The sequence below is a fragment of the Bactrocera dorsalis genome, chromosome 4, assembly GCF_023373825.1.
Source record: "Bactrocera dorsalis isolate Fly_Bdor chromosome 4, ASM2337382v1, whole genome shotgun sequence".
Classification (NCBI taxonomy): Eukaryota; Metazoa; Arthropoda; class Insecta; order Diptera; family Tephritidae; genus Bactrocera; species Bactrocera dorsalis.
Window position 1 is genome coordinate 22466598 of NC_064306.1, and position 18876 is coordinate 22485473.

The 18876-nt window shown below is 36.0% G+C and overlaps 1 protein-coding gene across 1 annotated transcript; it reads right to left on the minus strand.

Annotated features, from left to right (window-relative positions):
* Positions 1-669: 669 nt before the first annotated feature.
* Positions 670-15540, minus strand: LOC115065876 (uncharacterized). Its single transcript, XM_049454358.1, has 11 exons — positions 13995-15540; positions 13695-13915; positions 13435-13616; positions 11089-11300; positions 10389-10668; positions 10133-10240; positions 2003-2165; positions 1693-1880; positions 1462-1613; positions 1058-1386; positions 670-995 (listed from the first exon to the last, which is right to left on the minus strand). Exons 1-11 carry the CDS (start codon positions 14233-14235, stop codon positions 885-887), a joined length of 2187 nt encoding a protein of 728 aa, XP_049310315.1. The 5' UTR covers positions 14236-15540; the 3' UTR covers positions 670-884.
* Positions 15541-18876: the final 3336 nt, after the last annotated feature.

Below are 18876 nucleotides of genomic sequence, written 5' to 3' on the forward strand. Positions count from 1 at the left end.
TATGACACTTTATAGGTTTTCGGTTTTCGCCATTTTGTGGGCGTGGGAGTAGGCCGATTTTGCCCATCTTCGAACTTAACCTTCTTATGGAGCCAAGAAATACGTGTACCAAGTTTCATCATGATATCTCAATTTTTACTCAAGTTACAGCTTGCACGGGCGGACGGACGGACAGACAGACATCCGGATTTCAACTCTACTCTTCACCCTGATCACTTTGGTATATATAACCCTATATCTGACTCTTTTAGTTTTAGGACTTACAAACAACCGTCATGTGAACAAAACTATAATACTCTCCTTAGCACTTTGTTGCGAGAGTATAAAAAACATCCAAAATAACTAGAAGAAAAAATAATGGAGAGAAAAGTATGCTCAGCGGTATTTCTTGACGTTGCGCTGGGATTCGACAATATGTATGTGGCACGATGCCATATGCAAAAACTGCACTTATGTATTCCGGTTGAGTATTGTGTTCTCTTGCATCACCTGAAACTCTTCCGTGTAAAACAAGGGAATAGATTTTGCAAAGTATTTCAATTGGTCATTGTACTAAGTTGGATTCATGTGAGTTTTATATATAAAAGAAGCTATAAGTCTTTTTGTAAGGAATGATGACTTTCTTTGTTAACTTTGTAAGCTATTAAATAGAACTTTTTGTTAGTTATATAAAACTAGTTGCAGAGCTATCCAATATTGTTGTCGTTTCAAAAATTTTTGTAAACAATATTGCTCATTACATGCAATATTCTTTTCAAGAGTGTTTAAAATCAATGACGCCCGTATTTGGTCCTTTTTGATTTTTTTTTATTTTTTCAGGATTTCACAACTTCGTAGTGTTTGTACAGTATGTATCTATGTATTTGCTAACGTTTGTCTATTTGTTATGTTAGAACTGCTTCCTGTAGAAGTGCAGAAAGAGGTCCATCGAACAGAACGTGAAGAAGAAGTGCGCTCAAGTATATTACCAGCAAACACCCCACAAAAATTGAAAACTGTAAATTTGTTGTGTTATTAAATTTGATGAAGGAATTGAAGATTGAATTTTCCAACTCACCGTTTGTCCGACGGAATTGTAGATGGGCGTGTCAGCTGTGAACACCAGTAGCCGAATTACAATCGGACCCACAAGTAGACAAACCGGTGACAGTCGTTCCAAAACATACAAAAATTTTCCATCAAGCAGAAAACTAAGCGGTCTCCAAGTCTGGTAGTTTTCAGCTGTCAGAGTTGTCCAGAGCAGCATCAGAGACCACATCGCATGCGAAATAGTGAAGAGTGTTGCCTGGCACCAGCGTCCATACGCCACATGAGGCAGTAGTTTCTCGTAACCGTATTTATAGCCAAATACAAATAAGCCCGCCATTAGCATATACGCAAGCCAACCTTTTGTATATTATTTTGAGATTGAGAGAGCGTATGAGAGCGAGCAGAAACTCCACAAAATTCATGCAAAATTACCACAAATCAGCACCACCAAATTCATTTTCAAGCTGGATTGCGTCCGCTGCAGAATGTATCCAACACATATACCCATTATATACGGAAATATGCGGAGGCAAATGTTGTCGTAGACCAAATTGAATTCGGCTAGTTCCTTTTGCATAAATGTTCTGTGGTAAAAACGGAACGAAAATGATTCATCGGGTTATTGAAAACTGCTTTCAATTATATTGTTATTGTGCATCATACCCTAACGAAAATTCCGCACTGGTGATGGGATCCGATTCCCATACTACCGAAGCAAATATGGATATCATAAAGGTAGCTACGCCAATTATTGTAGCATACGCCGAGTGGATTTCGGCGAGGAGGAGAACCAAGGAGGCCACAATAAAGAACAACATTTCCAGCGAAAGAAACCAGGTCCAAGGCATGCACTGGGAGGAAGAGTTGTAAAGAATTAAGAATTAAATGACTTTTGTGATCTTCTTTTTAGGGAATCGTTATATCAGTTCAAATAATTAGAAGTGAAATCAAGTATGAAAGAATTTCTTCTCACCCGTTGCTCCAGTGCATAGAAGGTGTCCACATACAACACGTTGCTTAATTTCTTATTGCATGTTTTGTAGTCTAGTGACGGAATTTCTAGGGCAATGTTGTTGTAAAAATGTTTATCGAGCAGATGCTCGGCAAAGGTGCAAAACGCAAACGATGGAGTTACACTGGAATAAATAAAAATAAGGTATTATTTATAAAACAAAGAATCTTTAAAATTCAAAGGTGAATGTAGAAAATCTTTTACGTTTTACTTTCTATGTTTTTAGCTTAACGAAGTCATCAACCAGACTTCACGGTGCATGGCGACATCTAGCGTTAAAATAGCTAGCATCAAAGACCGTACATCATAAACAGAGAACGTTTATCCAGAGCAGAGAACGTTTATCATAGAGAAGGTTCACGGCGCGGAGATCGTAAAAATATTTTTGGCTAACTCGGCAGAGATGGAAGAGTTTCACCACTGCCAGTTCAGCAGGAGAAATTTTAACATTTTCGCTTGCACAGAGCTGAGCGTGAAATAAAAATTATGCTCAAAACTATATATTGCTGTTACAGACGTACATACATATGTTAGCTTTTTTGCTTATATTTTTATACGTTTATGTGCAAACATGTGTATTCATATGACTACGCTTTGTGCATATTTATGAATACAGGTGCAATTGAATATATTTGAATTAATTAACTTTTTTAAAGCAATATTCGTAGTTAATGTGAAAATAAGGCCTATTTTTTAATTATTTATTGTATTTGATATATTCATACTTATGTGCATACTTCATTACATACATATGTATATAACAAACTATAATAATATATTATCACTACATATTATAAAACAAAGTCACTTTTTCTGTCCTTATGTCCCCTTAAATGTTTAAATCTTGAAAACTAAGCAACTGATTTTGATGCGGTTTTTTTTAATAGATAGATTGTCTGAAGAGGAAGGTTTATGTCATTATAATGTGAAGAAATATATAAAGTGGGCGTGGCACTCGGACAAAATGTGGTAAAAAACCATACATTTTTTGTTTACACAGCCATACATCATAAACGAATCCGCCGATTAAAATGAAACTTACTTGAAGTTAAACTTTGAAATATTTACTTTCGTTCTACATCAAAAAAAAAAATAGTTGATTCATTTCTTATTTAAACAAAATTGTTTAAACAAGAGCAGCACTTTTTCCAAAAAAGCTGTTTGTGTGTTTGTTCGCTGTCAACCGAATGAAACATTAGAAGTTATGTGGGAAGCTCACCCCACCTCATTCGTGTTGAATTAGATCGTATGGTGAAAGAACTCGGTACGTACACATGTATGTAGTAAGTACATATGTATGTACGAATCTCTCGCATCATTAAACTTCGGACGTACGTATGTATGTATTTTCAATTCATGTCGTTATTACCGTACTGAATTCCATGCAATTCGGGGGTGTTGTGTTTGAACTCATTTCAAATTTTATTCAAATTGCAATCACAATATTTGTCACATTGGTAAACAGCTGATTCGAATATTGGTTTTGTGTATGTTCGAAAAGACGAAAATCCAATCAGATTCTGTGACACCATTTAAAATCAGAATTGGTTTTCAATTCTGACAGCTAGGCAATTCTGTCTTGGATTTCACAACACCCCTGATTATATGTACATTAAATTTTTTCAGCGAAATAAACCGCTCTGTTCACGTTCAATAATTAAAATACAGTTTTTGAATAGTTTTATTGATTCGGAGCGCGTTAAATTTGCTATCAATTCCAACGACTACACCCACAATAACATTTTTTGTCATTTACTTTTTACGACAACTAATAGCTTATTTTCGAAGCGATTTTAATCAATACAGCGTTTATCCTTATCCAATTAAATACCTTAAATACATTGTTGATTTAATATGAATATTTTTGAAGATATTACATCAGTAATTTTCTTATGTTTCTAAATGGTAAGTATTTACATATTTTTTAGTGCGGCACATAATAATGTGGCAATTTGTGCGTAGTTAATAATACATACATATAGAACTGAGTAAATTTTGTACTGAAAATATAAAGTCATGTCTGGAAGACGTAGTCGTCGACATAGGTCGAAGTACAGTGAACGCCAGAAGACTACGTTCAGCAAGAGATGAAGAATCGTCAACGGAACGTGAGGCTCGCCTTAGTCAGGCTCGGGATAGATATAGAGCTGAGAGAGAGAGAGAATCTTCAGTAGAGCGTGAGGCTCGCCGCACCCGAGATAGGGATAGACATCGAATACAGAGAGCCAGAGAATTATCAGCACGAGTTACGAATCATCACAAAATGGTGTTGAAAATAGGTTGTCCTGTTATTTTATTAAGAAACCTGAATCCACCTAAACTTTGCAATGGCACGCGTTTGCTGGTAAAATCACTGAAAACTTTCATAATAGAGTGCACAATACTCACAGGATGTGGTACCGGAGAAGATGTATTGATTCCCCGAATCCCTATGATACCATCGGATTCACCATTCCAATTTAAACGTTTACAATTTCCGGTAAAGACATCTTTTGTAATGACCATTAATAAATCGCAGCGTCAAATCTTCAACGTTGCAGGCTTAGATTTGAGCGTTGACTGTTTTTCACATGGCCAACTGTATGTCGCTCTTTCAAGAGTTATCTCAAGAGTAAACATGTTTGTATTGTCTAATGACAAGAAAGCTGTGAACGTTGTATATACAGACATTCTGTAATATATTAATTGTTGTTGTAAAAATAAAATAAATATGTAAAAGTGCAAAAAAATGTAGGGTATGAATTTAGATATTCCAAAGATAGCAAGGAAATCTTCATGGAATAAAGAAAGGGGAATTGTTTTATTCCAAATTAACGCGTGAGGGCCACGGGCAGTAATAAATAAATCAAAACTATGGGATCGATTTTAATCATTTTTTCAGTGAGTAACATAGGCCTTATATTTTATTTCCGTGCGAAGCCGGGGCGGGTTGCTAGTATAATATAATAATATATTAAAAAATTAAATATATTACAATAGTTATAAATGTACATAAATCGTATATTTTATCAATCAAACCTTATGCACGCTTTCGCGAATTTAAATCTTATTATCACTTATCAGTAATAACAAGTGCGTGCTGCTCATATGTACATACATATGTGCCTATGCCATTGACACAAATAACGCATACACAAACTTACATACTTACATATATGCGTTCACATGTAGATAAGTATGTCATCCGCAAAAATTACAAATATTGTTCTACAAAAACAACAATCGAACAATCGTTAGAAGTAGCATCAGCAGCATCACAAGTCAATAGGCATGGCAACCAAATAGTCGATGCCCAAATTTATAGAAAAACACACAACAACAACTTTTTCATTCATGAACGCAAGCGCACTTTCAATCATTACATCTCCCCGAGCATGCCTTTGCCCACAAGCGTCTTTTCGTGACGATGGCAAAAGCTAAAAATCATAAATTGAACAACTTTCGGATGCAAACCGTAAAACGCAGAAAAACACGGAGTGACAAAAGTGGCAACATAGCAGTTGTCTATTTATAATATTTGTCAATTCTAAAATATTTTTCCGTAGCAAAAATCTGCGTCGATATGTATGCAAGCTCATATAAAAACATACATATTTACGCAAGTTTGTGGGCGAAGCTGTTGGAGCAGCAAGGGAAGCGGTGACAATCGGCGGCCATTTGTTTATTTTTTTTGGCACAGGATTTCTACCAGCAACACAATTTTGTGTCAGTGCTTCGACAGATTGACTCTTTGGCAAAACGTCAGTTTCGGCCAGAGATAAAGAGATCCCCAACTCCTATTGCTAAACGTCAAAACCTACCGAACTTTGACAGTTGACTGGATTGAGTAGGTTTTGACGTTTCGCAATTGCAAGAAAAGAGACGACCGGATTGAAATCCCACCAAAATAATATTAGAAAGGAGGAATTCGTAACGGCCATCGTTTCTTCGCAGAAAAAAGAATTAGTAAAAAGTTAAGTAGTGAAGAACAAGTGAATAGAGAATGAAGTGAATGAGATTTGTTTAAATATATAAAGGGTGATTTTTTAAGAGCTTGATAACTTTTTTTAAAAAAAAACGCATAAAATTTGCAAAATCTCATCGGTTCTTTATTTGAAACGTTAGATTGGTTCATGACATTTACTTTTTGAAGATAATTTCATTTAAATGTTGACCGCGGCTGCGTCTTAGGTGGTCCATTCGGAAAGTCCAATTTTGGGCAACTTTTTCGAGCATTTCGGCCGGAATAGCCCGAATTTCTTCGGAAATGTTGTCTTCCAAAGCTGGAATAGTTGCTGGCTTATTTCTGTAGACTTTAGACTTGACGTAGCCCCACAAAAAATAGTCTAAAGGCGTTAAATCGCATGATCTTGGTGGCCAACTTACGGGTCCATTTCTTGAGATGAATTGTTGTCCGAAGTTTTCCCTCAAAATGGCCATAGAATCGCGAGCTGTGTGGCATGTAGCGCCATCTTGTTGAAACCACATGTCAACCAAGTTCAGTTCTTCCATTTTTGGCAACAAAAAGTTTGTTAGCATCGAACGATAGCGATCGCCATTCACCGTAACGTTGCGTCCAACAGCATCTTTGAAAAAATACGGTCCAATGATTCCACCAGCGTACAAACCACACCAAACAGTGCATTTTTCGGGATGCATGGGCAGTTCTTGAACGGCTTCTGGTTGCTCTTCACCCCAAATGCGGCAATTTTGCTTATTTACGTAGCCATTCAACCAGAAATGAGCCTCATCGCTGAACAAAACACGCGCGCGAAACACATTTCGAACCGAACACTGATTTTGGTAATAAAATTCAATGATTTGCAAGCGTTGCTCGTTAGTAAGTCTATTCATGATGAAATGTCAAAGCATACTGAGCATCTTTCTCTTTGACACCATGTCTGAAATCCCACGTGATCTGTCAAATACTAATGCATGAAAATCCTAACCTCAAAAAAATCACCCGTTAGATTATAATAAATATAAATCAGCAAATATAAACGTAAGTACCATAAAAGTAATTTGCGTACATAATACTATATACATAAATCACATATTAATTTACAGCGAAAATGCCGAAAACACCAATGTGGAAAAAGAGCATTGTGGGCTGCAGCGAGGGAAATACCGTATTTAGATTTCCCAACGAGAGAACGGATCTCGAACGGTAAGTAATTTTAAGTAAGAGCATTGGTCTCACCCATTGGCTTATTTTTTTGTAAAAGGTTCCTGCAAAGGGGATGTCCTCAAGAAATACATTCTTGAAGCCATTACCCAACTGGAAAATATAGGACTAATTCCTTGCCATTTTGTTTGCGACCAAGGCACCAATTTTCAGAATTTCGCTAATTTGTTAGGTGTCTCAGCGTCAACGCATTTTTTTAATGTTAATGCCAAGGAAGTGTATTTTTTTACGATAGCCCCCATTTGATAAAAAGTAGTCGTAACTGTTTACAAAATTTAAAAAATACGATTTTCTTTAAAAATAGTCGGGTATGTAAGTTGGTCGGATATTGTTCATTTTATGAAACTGACTCTAAGCTCTGCTCATATTTATCCAAATACCTTTCAAAAAATGAAGGTTAAATTCGCGTCTCAAGTATTGAATAATACGGTCGCTTCTGGTATGTTGTCTCTATATAGGCTCGGGAGCCTTAACCTTGAATAATAGGAACTTTATTAATACCGCGGAATTCGTTTCGTTTTTTAATAAATTATTTGATATTTTAAATAGCAGTTTCGTTGAGGCTGTTGTACCCACTAAAAAGTGTTTGTAGGTTCCCCTGAACAGTTAGAGTTTTTAAATGAGGCAGAACAAGTTTTAAAAACTATTCGGGTCGTAGACGATTTAGAAAGCAACACAACCAATAATTTTAGTTTTATAAAGGGGTGGATATTAAATATTAACAGTTTAAGACGATTGTGGCGATTTTTGTCACACTCAGGTTTTCCGTACTTGAAGACGAGACGACTATGTCAGGACAGTTTAGAACATTTTTTTGGGCAGATTCGAAGCAGAGGAGGTACTAGAGTAACGCCCTATATGTTCTCTAGTTTGTTTAGGAAATCGTGGGGCTTACGTTACGTAAACGTCGTAACAAAAGGAAACTGTGAGCTGCCTTTAGAACCTAGAACCATAGTAATAATGTTCTACTTAATGTGTGTAATGATTCACTATTGAATGACCTTTCTTGGCAGGATTTTCAAGGTTTACCACGGCCTGAACACTCTCTCGTTAGATCAATCGCATTAGATGGTAGTTTAGAAATTAATTTTTTGAAAGAAAATGCGTTTAGCTACTTTTGCGGCTATTTTTATTTTAAAAACTGCACACATGTCCCCTGCCTTTATCATATTTAGGAGATGAAATTCCTTCGGACGAATTCACCTTCATGCGTCAAAATCAAATAGACAAATGCAACTTAGTCAAGCCGCCTAAGGATTTTATTGCATTTGTAAAAAATTTTGGAAACAAGATTTTTTGAAGAATTCGACAGTAATAGTCATAAAATAGGATTAGGAGATATTCTTTTTAATAAAATGAAAGATGTTAGGCCCTTTTTATGTTGTGATAATTGTGACCCAAAAATAGTTTTAGCCCTTTTTATTAGAAATAAAATATATTTTTTTAACTAAATTTTTAAATAAAGACCTTTCTGTCCCTAATTTTAAAAATAAAATTTTGTGTGTTTCACACCTATAGGTTTAAATTTTTTTTATTTTTTAGTGGTTACAATATGCGAACTTAAACTTACGATAGAAAATAAAAAAGTAAACATTTTGTAAACAGTTAGAATAAAAAGGCTCTAAAATAAGAAAGCAATTTTTTTAAGGAAAAATAGAATTTGGGATGTAAATGTAGGCATTTGTATATAGTAGTAAATTATGTTACTATGATATTTTTATATATTTTTTATATGAATTGTTATTGTTTTGTTTTAATCATTATATGTATAATTTTATCGTTTTGTTGATTTATGTAAATAAATTTATTAATGGGTGATATAGGCCTAAAGGGGAACCGAGCACCCAAAACTAACTTCGGTAACGCGTCGTTTCGCATATCTCCTGGGTGGTGTGGAAAGTGCAATTAAATTAAAATACCCCTAAATTCTTATTTTGTTCGATCTGGCCACAATGAAAAATGTTATAAAAAACGCTCACACTGGAATAAGTTGCGCATCCCATTATCCCTGGTTTCGGTCATTGATTGACCGCGACAACGGAGATGCGAAAGATGCGTGCGACACTTGTTATTATGAATGCATGTACTACATACATATGTATGTATGTGGCTCGCATTTGCTTTCGCAATCAAATAGACAAATGTGCCAAAGAAATAATATACATAGTTACATGCATATGTATGTATATGCCATAGAAATTCTATTGGTACAAATATCGAAATGATAACGAAATAATGCGAATATTCATGAAGGTCATCAATTTTCTTTGAAGAAATGAAGTTCATTTGGCACATACATATTCACTTTGCAATAGTCGAAATAAATATGTATAGTTTATTTGGAATATTAATTTATTTAAAAATTAAAAAATAAAATTAAACAGAAAACAAATTAAAATTTTTTTACCTAATTTTTCCCGATTTTGTAAAACTTAAAATTTTTACCTCTTTTCGGGAAGAAATGGTTCATTTGATACAAAATAATCACGCATGAATTCAGTCGTTTTACATATATTTCTGTCTTTGAACGTGCGTTCTGCTAAATAGCAGCGAGAATGGTGAAATCCTTACTACAATTCTAGCAGCTCTGTTAGCCGCGCAATCGAACCGTCATACAGAATTCAATTTGCACCTTCTCTATGCTTTTATGTTCTCTGGCCAAAACTATGTGAAATTGGTCTCCGAATTGTCTGTTATTCTAACAAACCTTAAGCCGAATATGTCGGTCAGTGTATGAGTTATTTATATAAAATAGCTTTCGAACCTGTGGTTGATGTTTTGCCCCTTAAGACATTTCCTTCCCTTTGGTCCTGACAAGTCTTAAGAGTGTGGCATGATATAACCGAACTAAGCCCTTCCTTACTTGTTTATTTAATAGTCCGGTGTAACTACCTATTGTAGTTATATAAAATTTTGTAAATACTTACGAAAGAGCTTTCTGCAAAGTTAGCTTTAAAACGAAAAACATTTGTTGCGAGACCTGATACTTTTCACTGGGGAATTTTTGTAAAAATTCTGCCGCCAATTTGGAACCACTGTTGAATAAAAGAGAGAATAGTTTAAACGGTTTTTAACAAGATTTTGGTGAACAGGTGAAATGAACTGGGAATTTAATTATACAATTCGAAATTAATTATTCTACTGGGATCATTGAACCCATTGAACCTTGTAAGGTGACTCAACTTTACAAAGAAATAGATGTCAATCAGAAAGCTTGCGTACTGCAGCGCAGGAACTGTTGGCGACTCCTTTCCATTCTTCGGTTCCATGTTGCTTGAAAGAGCTTTGATTTGTGTGTCCAGGTATTCGTAAATAATGAGTAAAGTAAATACCACATATAGAAGTGTCTGCGGTGTTATCTCACCAACGAAAGCGTTATAAAGAACATTATGGGGCGAAATGGCATTTAGTATTTCATCCAATTTGTACGAACGTCGCTTGGTCGAAATTTGCGGCATGTTTACTAGGGAAGAAATGTAATATACATATGTATATTATATGCCAACTAAGAAGAATTAAATGAAAATACTCATAAATATAGACGTTATTTACAATTAAATCAAGTTACAACATAACAAAATGCAGAAGTTCTGATAAGTTTTGAACAATGTTTGCTAATGCACTTATTTACAGTTGAAATTGGGCGGTAAGTTCAAGAGTGATAGAGATAAGGTTGTGGGATGCCATGTCACAAAAGAAACCACCTATTTTCATGTCGTCACGTATCGAATTCATTCATATTCCAGAATTCCAAAAAGGAACGCGTCGAAAGTATCTCCCTTCAATCCTTCTTGATTAATTATTAAGGCCAGTTTATAATATTAAATTGCCACGTGGCTTCAAACACGGAGACAAATAGTATACAATTTGTGCATGAACTTACCTCCGAATTTTATGTCTACAGTTCCGGTGTTGGTCGTAGTTTTACGAGCAAATCGTTTCATGTTTCTTAAAAGAGAGTTTTTGTAATCTACCACAAACCCGAAATTATTTCCAAAGGGATCAGTGTTAGAGTCGGAGTTGCTGATGATTGAGTGATAGCTGCGCAAAACAAAGAACAAGGCATAAACGAAGAACGAACTGCAGACGAATGTTCTGAAATTATGGAATAAATATGCTGTATAAATAAACATAGGGACAAGGGCTAGGAAGATAAGTACATATGTACTTGTATTTGGGCAGGGCCAAATAGTTGATACTCTTACAAATTGTAGGAATATATAGGGTTGAGAAGGACTAAATCTTATTCCATATTGTTATAATTAATTTATATTCTTCCATAATATCAAACATCATACCAAGTTTGTTTGTTCTAATTAAATTGGTTATTGAATGATCCCATTTTATAGTGGGTTATTGGCAGAGCCTGCCCCAGACAATTTACAGCCCTAGGCAAATCTTCAATTCTTTGTCCCTAAGCTTCTTTTGATTTAACAAGAAAATTTATAAAATTGAAAATGATACAGGATTTTTCATAAAAAAATCTCATATGCCAAAAGTTAAAATTAATTAATTAAAAAGATTATAATTAACAAAGTTATAAGGAACATTATTTTTTACTCTTGCAACTTGCAAGAATCAAAGTCAGGGAAATACCTTAACGTGCTCACTCAGAGGATTGGCACCCAAGCAATTTTATATATTCATTTACTATATATAACACATTCACTGACCGACATATTCGGCATAAGGTTTATTAGAAAAACGAAAATCATTATATGTAGTACTAGTTTCAGTTGTCCAAACCCATCTCAAATTAAACAATCACAGAATGTATCTTTGATCAGATTCAGATATATTTTTAGCATAGTTAGAAAACCCACCACCTGGAAGACCTATATATCTAATCGAATATGTCAGTAGACTTAGTTGGCCCAGCAAAATGGCAACATGTGGCAAGTGCGGATAACCCAGCGGAACTTGGGACAAGATTCACCTTATCAGCACTACGTGGCTAACAGAATTATAAGAATTCTGATCAAAGTCTCCCGCTCGGACTGTAATACCTCCTGAAAGTCGGAAAATTCAAACTTTTTCCAGATAAGGATAATATTCTACACTGATTTTCGTCATTCTCGAGAGCACTAAGAGCAATATATGTTTAAATTTACATAAAAGCTTAAACTAAAACTGAAAGAAATACCAAATCCTTATACACAACTAACGCATTCCGACTTGCGACATGATAAGGTCAGTCTTATCACATATACCTAAACTCGCTATTTCAGTCGAGAGAAATCAAACTTGCTCGAAAGACGACATTTTGAGAGGAGAAGCTCTCTTCGCGTTTTAAATCCATTCTTGCACACTAAGGGATTAATTCGGGCAAATGGAAGGCTAGCCTTAGTTTCAATGAACGGTTTTACTCATTTATTTTTAACAAGATAGTGGTCCGAGTCGATATTAGGACCTCGGAGAGTACGCACGTCTAGAACACTGGAGACGTGTCTTCCGTCTATCACAACATGATCGATCTGGTTGGTGGTTTTTCGATCCGGAGACAGCCAGGTAGCTTGATGTATCTTCTTATGCTGGAATCTAGTACTACAGATAACCATATTTCGGGCCCCGGGGAAGTCGATTAGCCTCAATGTTGTTGTTGGATGTTTCATCATGGAGGCTGAATTTACCGACCGTAGTGCCAAAGATATCTTCTTTGCCCACTAGAAACCTCAAATTAACAGTATTTTTCCACTATTTGATGGATCTTATTAAACATATAAACCTTTCTCTTCAATCACTCTATCTATTAAAAAAAGTCATCAAAATCCGTTACGTAGTTTTAAAGATTTGAGCATACAAAGAGACTTAAAAGCGACTTTGTTTTATACTATGTATTGATATGGGAGTTGGGGTAATATCGACCCGATTTCATCTATTAACTATTATCATGCCACATACTAAAAAATGTTCCCTGGATTTTAGTAAGGTGCCTCACATACTCGTACAATCGCCAATCATATAGAGTAAAGTCAGTAGAATATAATCGATGAGCTTTCGCTCAATTTTCTCTATTTTAGGCATAAAAATACCCTGTTATGATAGTATAAAGTCACTTGGAAGTTCGAACATCTTTATGTTAGGTATATGGAGGCCCAGGGAAAGATTGATCCGATTCAACCGATTTTTACCAAACAGACATACCATTATCAATAAATCATTATCTCTAAATTAATTTAATTATATTTATTTATATATCACACACATTGACCGATATTTTTATACTTACATTAAAATATAAGAATCCGTGTCATTTCGAATGCTGTAGACATCGCTGAGGACCCGATGCCACAAATAAGTACTATTCCTTACAACATGATTGCTTTGAAAGAGATAGACATCTAGGATCTGCTGCAAGTCGTCGGCAATGCATGATGATGGAAAGCAAATGAGCTGTTCTATTTTCTCAAACTATGTTGTAAAATTGTAAAATGAGCACGAAAAACTTTCTGACGAAAACAATTTCCATATATTATTCAAACTTTTCACCTTGAAACCACCTTCATAAACAATCTCCAGTAAGTAGTGACCCACAATGACTTGTACGGCGAATGGTACGATAGTTTCATTGGCAAGAAAACTCCACGACGTGTATTGCACCTGGTCCTTGTACTGATGCAGCAAAGACCGACATATGTTCGGATTGTGGATCCGCACATTTGCTGCACCGCTCAATGCCCCACCCCCATAGTAAGACGTCGCATCATACACTTTAATGAGCATTTGCACAAAAGGAATTATAGTTATTGATATTAATCGATAGAAATCACGAGGTTACCGACAACTCACACTTCACAGCCCAAAGAGAGCCACGTCGAAGTCCCTCCAAAAAGTTATACATGTCTCGTATGCAATTCTCACTTATGTTCCAGCCTTTATCGTTGAATTCAAAAAAACGCAATGTTGCATATGGACTGAAGCCTTCAAATATGTAATTGACACTAGTGACAACTGTGGCGCTCACATGACCCGTTTCACACATTAATAACAGAAGGCAAGAGCAAACTCCAACTGACGCTGACCACTTCATTTTGCCCTTCTGTGAAAATTCTGCATAAATTCTAAAAATTTAACTTTAACAACCAATTAGTTTTGAAATTAACGGTAGATACACACTCTAAGCTAATAATTTCTTAACTGAAGGCAAAGCCACGTTCGATTTCTTCATACCCGCTACCGTACCACTTCTGTGACTGAGTGTCTTCAATACAATGATTATGTGCATTGAAATACTCGTATTCATGTGTGTTCGCCAATACGCACGCCGCTGCAAATGTGGAGTACATTAACACTGCTCTGAACTCTGGGTGAAATGGAAAGTTAAAGATGAAGATGTTACTTTTACGGCTTTTAGTTTCATTCATCAATAACCGACAATTTAGATATTCCAGATGGGTTCACTCGCCAGGCACAAAAAAACATTGCGTTACTAATATTATATTAACAATTGCAATCTACAAGTCTAAGGATTCAACTGTCGTGGGAAAGGATTTTATCCGAACTTTCCTTCTGGGTGTTACAAACTTCGAGCCAAACTTAACTGCCGGTTCAGGGCATAATTAGATTAAGATAGGAAAATAGTAATACATAAGATATTTTTCATACCGACAACATTTAAACTATTAAGTCAATCAGAGGGAAAAAAATTAAATGAAAAAAAATTATGAAAATTGACGTTTTCGCGCTTGAAAATAATAGTAATGACATAGCTCTTAAAACTAAGAGACACTGTATTTTTCCAAATTATCTTACTAAAAGGCTTAATTTATTGATATCACTGGTAAGCATTGTTTTTGTCAGACGAAAATTCTGATGATTTTTGTTTATGTTGGTGTATCCTTACTTGAGATATATTATAATTTTGTTTCAATCATGTTCAGTTTTTTTTTTCATTTCAAAAGACATTGTAACCAAGTCCAAAAACAATACCCAGTATCCAAGCCATCGTTTACAACCATTGATCTGATAAAAAACATTGTAGAAGTTATGTCTAGAGATGGCAGTGATTTGTCTATCTGAAAGAGAAATTACTCAAATTCAGCGAGGTAAAAATTAAAGAGGGAATATCCCGATAAAGGATAAGGGATTTGAAGAATACGTGAATGATCAGTAACATCTCGTCTGAAAATGTTGTCCTTAAAATGCATTTGCTGGCCTTTCCTCTGTATTATTTCTGAATTTGAGTGTTCTGAGTGACGAACAAGGCGAACAAGGTTCTATGAAGAGATTTCCTTAATGGAGAAGCGTTATCAAGGCATATGAAGAATGCTATCACATTATTGCTGAAGATTTAAAAAAGATCTTTCAGAAGCTAAATCTTCACGAAAATCATAAGTATTTTTTCTGTATTAAACAAAAAGCTTCTCTAAATTTAGCTGATGTTTGATTGTTTGATCTTTTTAGAAAATGTATGTTTTTATGTCACAAGAATTCTCACGAGTAAATTTTCAATAGCATATTATTGTGTAGTAGGGTGGGTCAATTGCGGACTTTTTCAATTCGGAATTTCTAATAGTGCGGAAAAGTTGCCTTAGTACTTCCTGATTCCAATGCAACTTTTTGTTTTGAAATCGGATTGCATCTTCAACCCCAACTCCGGCCTTGAAATTTCGGAAATTCGCTTAAAATCGTGAAATTGTCTACCTACCGCCTGAAATACGCATCTTATGGCAAAATCTATAAAACCAAAGTTATTTGGCACGACAATTGCTACCGAAACGGTACATATATGTGATCATGGCCGTAGGATGAACCATTCCCGAGATACGAGCGAAAAGGCTGCGCGCCACAGCGCAAGGTGAAAATTGTTTCAGCTCTCAGCTAACCTGTATTGGTCACCCAGAACCCACCGCGTGGAGGTGGCTGCTCTTCGGGTTCCTCCCAAGCCCAACCCAACAAACCAACCATAGGTCAGGCTTGTTTTAGTCTGAATCTGTGGCAATTTTATTGATAAAATCAGATTTTGTACGAAAATTTGGCATTTGTTGCCTAGATTTCAGTGTATAGCGTATAAAACGATCACGAGATTGGGGGCCAATAACTTTAGAAGATGCCTCTGTCACCAGTTCTCTCGACTGCCACGGTATGAGAGGGGAATTCACTAAATTTCCATACCTCTGCAGTGTCTCCCGACAGCCCTTTTATGAGTTCTTCGTTAGAAACTGAACAAAGAACTTGTGGAACAGTCAAGGTAATAGTCTTCTAGTTAATCATATCGTAATAATTATTAGTTTTGAAATTCATCTTTGGCACTTTATTACATCTAACCCTTCCATTTATAGTGTCAGACTCTGCTTCTCTGGCTGCCAGAAGACGGTGAAAGGCCAACTTTCTGACTTCTATCCGTTCGTCAGTCATCATACTAAGGAGACTCTTCCATTTATGGTGTCAGACTCTGCTGCCAAAAGACGGTCAAGGGCCAACTTTCTGACTTCTATCCGTTCGTCAGTCATCATACTAAGGAGAATGTTTTCTGGAAGAGCAAAGAAAGCATTCTGTTGAATGGATGAATCGACAACCTTGCGCAGTTTAGCGGGCATAGAGATGGCGCGAGCCATCTTTGATTGAACTGTTGAATCTTATTGAGAACCACAAAGGTGAGTAAACTGTAAGTATGTACTTGACCAAAATCTTTATTTCCTTGGTTGATTTGTCAGTAGAAATGTATAATCTCAGAATTCTATTTGCACAGGTGATCCAACGAGATTTGCACATGTTACCTGGATGCATCGACGCTAAATCTGAGGAACATTGACCGGAAATAACAGCTTCTGATATTTTATAGAGATAAGCTTGGTTTGTGCTAACTTGGGTCGGATTAATAACCTCAGAAGGTAATTGGCTGGATGGAAAACTTTCTAATTTGACAACAGGCAACTTCTCACAATCAGGGAGCAATTTACCTATGTCGCCAGAGAATGTATTTGGACTCTTTGAGACACCATCTCTGTGTTCGAAAAGACCAAAAAATGGAAGTTCGTTGTAGAAGACAAACAACCCACTGTAATGGCCTACCTATTCTTTCTTTTTGTTTCCGAATGATTCCACCTTTCCAACCTGTGTTCGTGTTGGTGCCATCAGCACCGACAACTTCTAGATGTTCCACATCAATTTTCTTCTAATAAGAGTCAGAAATTTCTTATGGTACTCGTATGTGGTGAGCATTTGTACAACTCTGGTGTGTGAAACTATCGGAATAGATGACTTTTTGAAAGTATTTTCAACCTTTTTTGCAACTATTTCTGTAACCTCTTTACTCCTAGGTTCATAGTTGTCGCCTCGGAGTCGCCATATACGAAATCTTTCAAACTGATAACACAAAAGAACATCCTGGTAAGTAGGTAACTGGGACTCAGAGAGATTGTACGGATATATGCCAAACACAGGACATTTCTGTCTAAATTTAAATTTAGATACAGACAGTTTGTGTTCTGTGTTCTGTTTAGAGAATATAAGTGATAGCACTCGGCGAAATCAACGACAAGAGTGAAGGAACTCGATGAAAAAATATTTACTTATGTGGAGACCTATCCGAACGTGTCCTTTGGCGTATGTGAATGAATGTGAGTGATAGCACTCGGCGAAATCGACGTCAAGAAGTGTGGCCGCAAGCCGATTTTCACCTTGCGGTGTGGCGCGCAGCCTTTTCGCTCGTATCTCGGGAACGGTTCGTCCTACGGCCATGATCACATATACCATTTCGGTAGCAATTGACGTGACAAATAACTTTTGTTTTACACATTTTGCCATGAGATGCGTATTTCAGGCGCTAGGTAGACAATTTCACGATTTTAGGCGAATTTCCGAAATTTCAAGGCCGGAGTTGGGGTTGAAGATGCAATCCGATCCCAAAACAAAAAGTTGCATTGGAATCAGGAAGTACTAAGGCAACTTTTCCGCATTATTAGAAATCCCGAATCGAAAAAAGTCCTGAATCGACCCACCCTATTGTGTAGTAGTAAATTAAGGATGATAATTAATAATTTGGTTTTAAGTGTATGATTGAGAGTTGTTTCAATCATGTTACCCAACACTGTATATTGGTGTCTTTGTTCAATCTGCTTAACTTTGGTACACAAATTTACCTCTTACTTTACTATATATTTCTTTATGCACCTCGAAATATTTTATGACTTCTTGAATTACATACATATAAGTGACCTGGTCTATGAAAAGGGAGCTAACGTGCGAAAACTAGTTTTCTGGGAACAGCTGTTAAAAATAAACAACTCGTTTCGTCAATCACATATTATTTACTTCTTAAATTATTACGAATTGAGAGACATGTAGTATACAACTAAATTCTTTCAAAAGAAAATATGAAATTTTGTATACAATGCTATTAGCAAAAGCAAAAGCGAGATGAGTGGATATTTGCTGGAAATTATTTGCTCACCGAAGTGTTCTCTCAATAAATACATTGAATGATGCGATGTGTGAGAAGTGGCGTCGGTTATCATGACGCGTTAACGGGCGCCCGTGACGGTTACGTACTCACCGGCATAATTTTTGAAGAAATATGGTCCGACGATTCCAGCCCACAAACCAAACCGTTGTTTTTTCTAGATGAAATGACAGCTCATGAATCTCTTCAGGTTGCTCTTCGTCCCAAGTGCGTGAATTTTGCTTGTTAACATACTCATTGAGCCAGAATCATCGTTGAACAAAATTT

Coding starts and splice junctions, on each gene's coding strand:
- LOC115065876 (XM_049454358.1), bottom strand. CDS start 14,235: ATGAAGTGGTCAGCGTCAGTTGGAGTTTGCTCTTGCCTTCTGTTATTA. Junction 13,916..13,994: donor CTCTCTTTGGGCTGTGAAGT/GTGAGTTGTCGG, acceptor TGCTCATTAAAG/TGTATGATGCGACGTCTTAC. Junction 1,881..2,002: donor TCTATGCACTGGAGCAACGG/GTGAGAAGAAAT, acceptor TCTTCCTCCCAG/TGCATGCCTTGGACCTGGTT.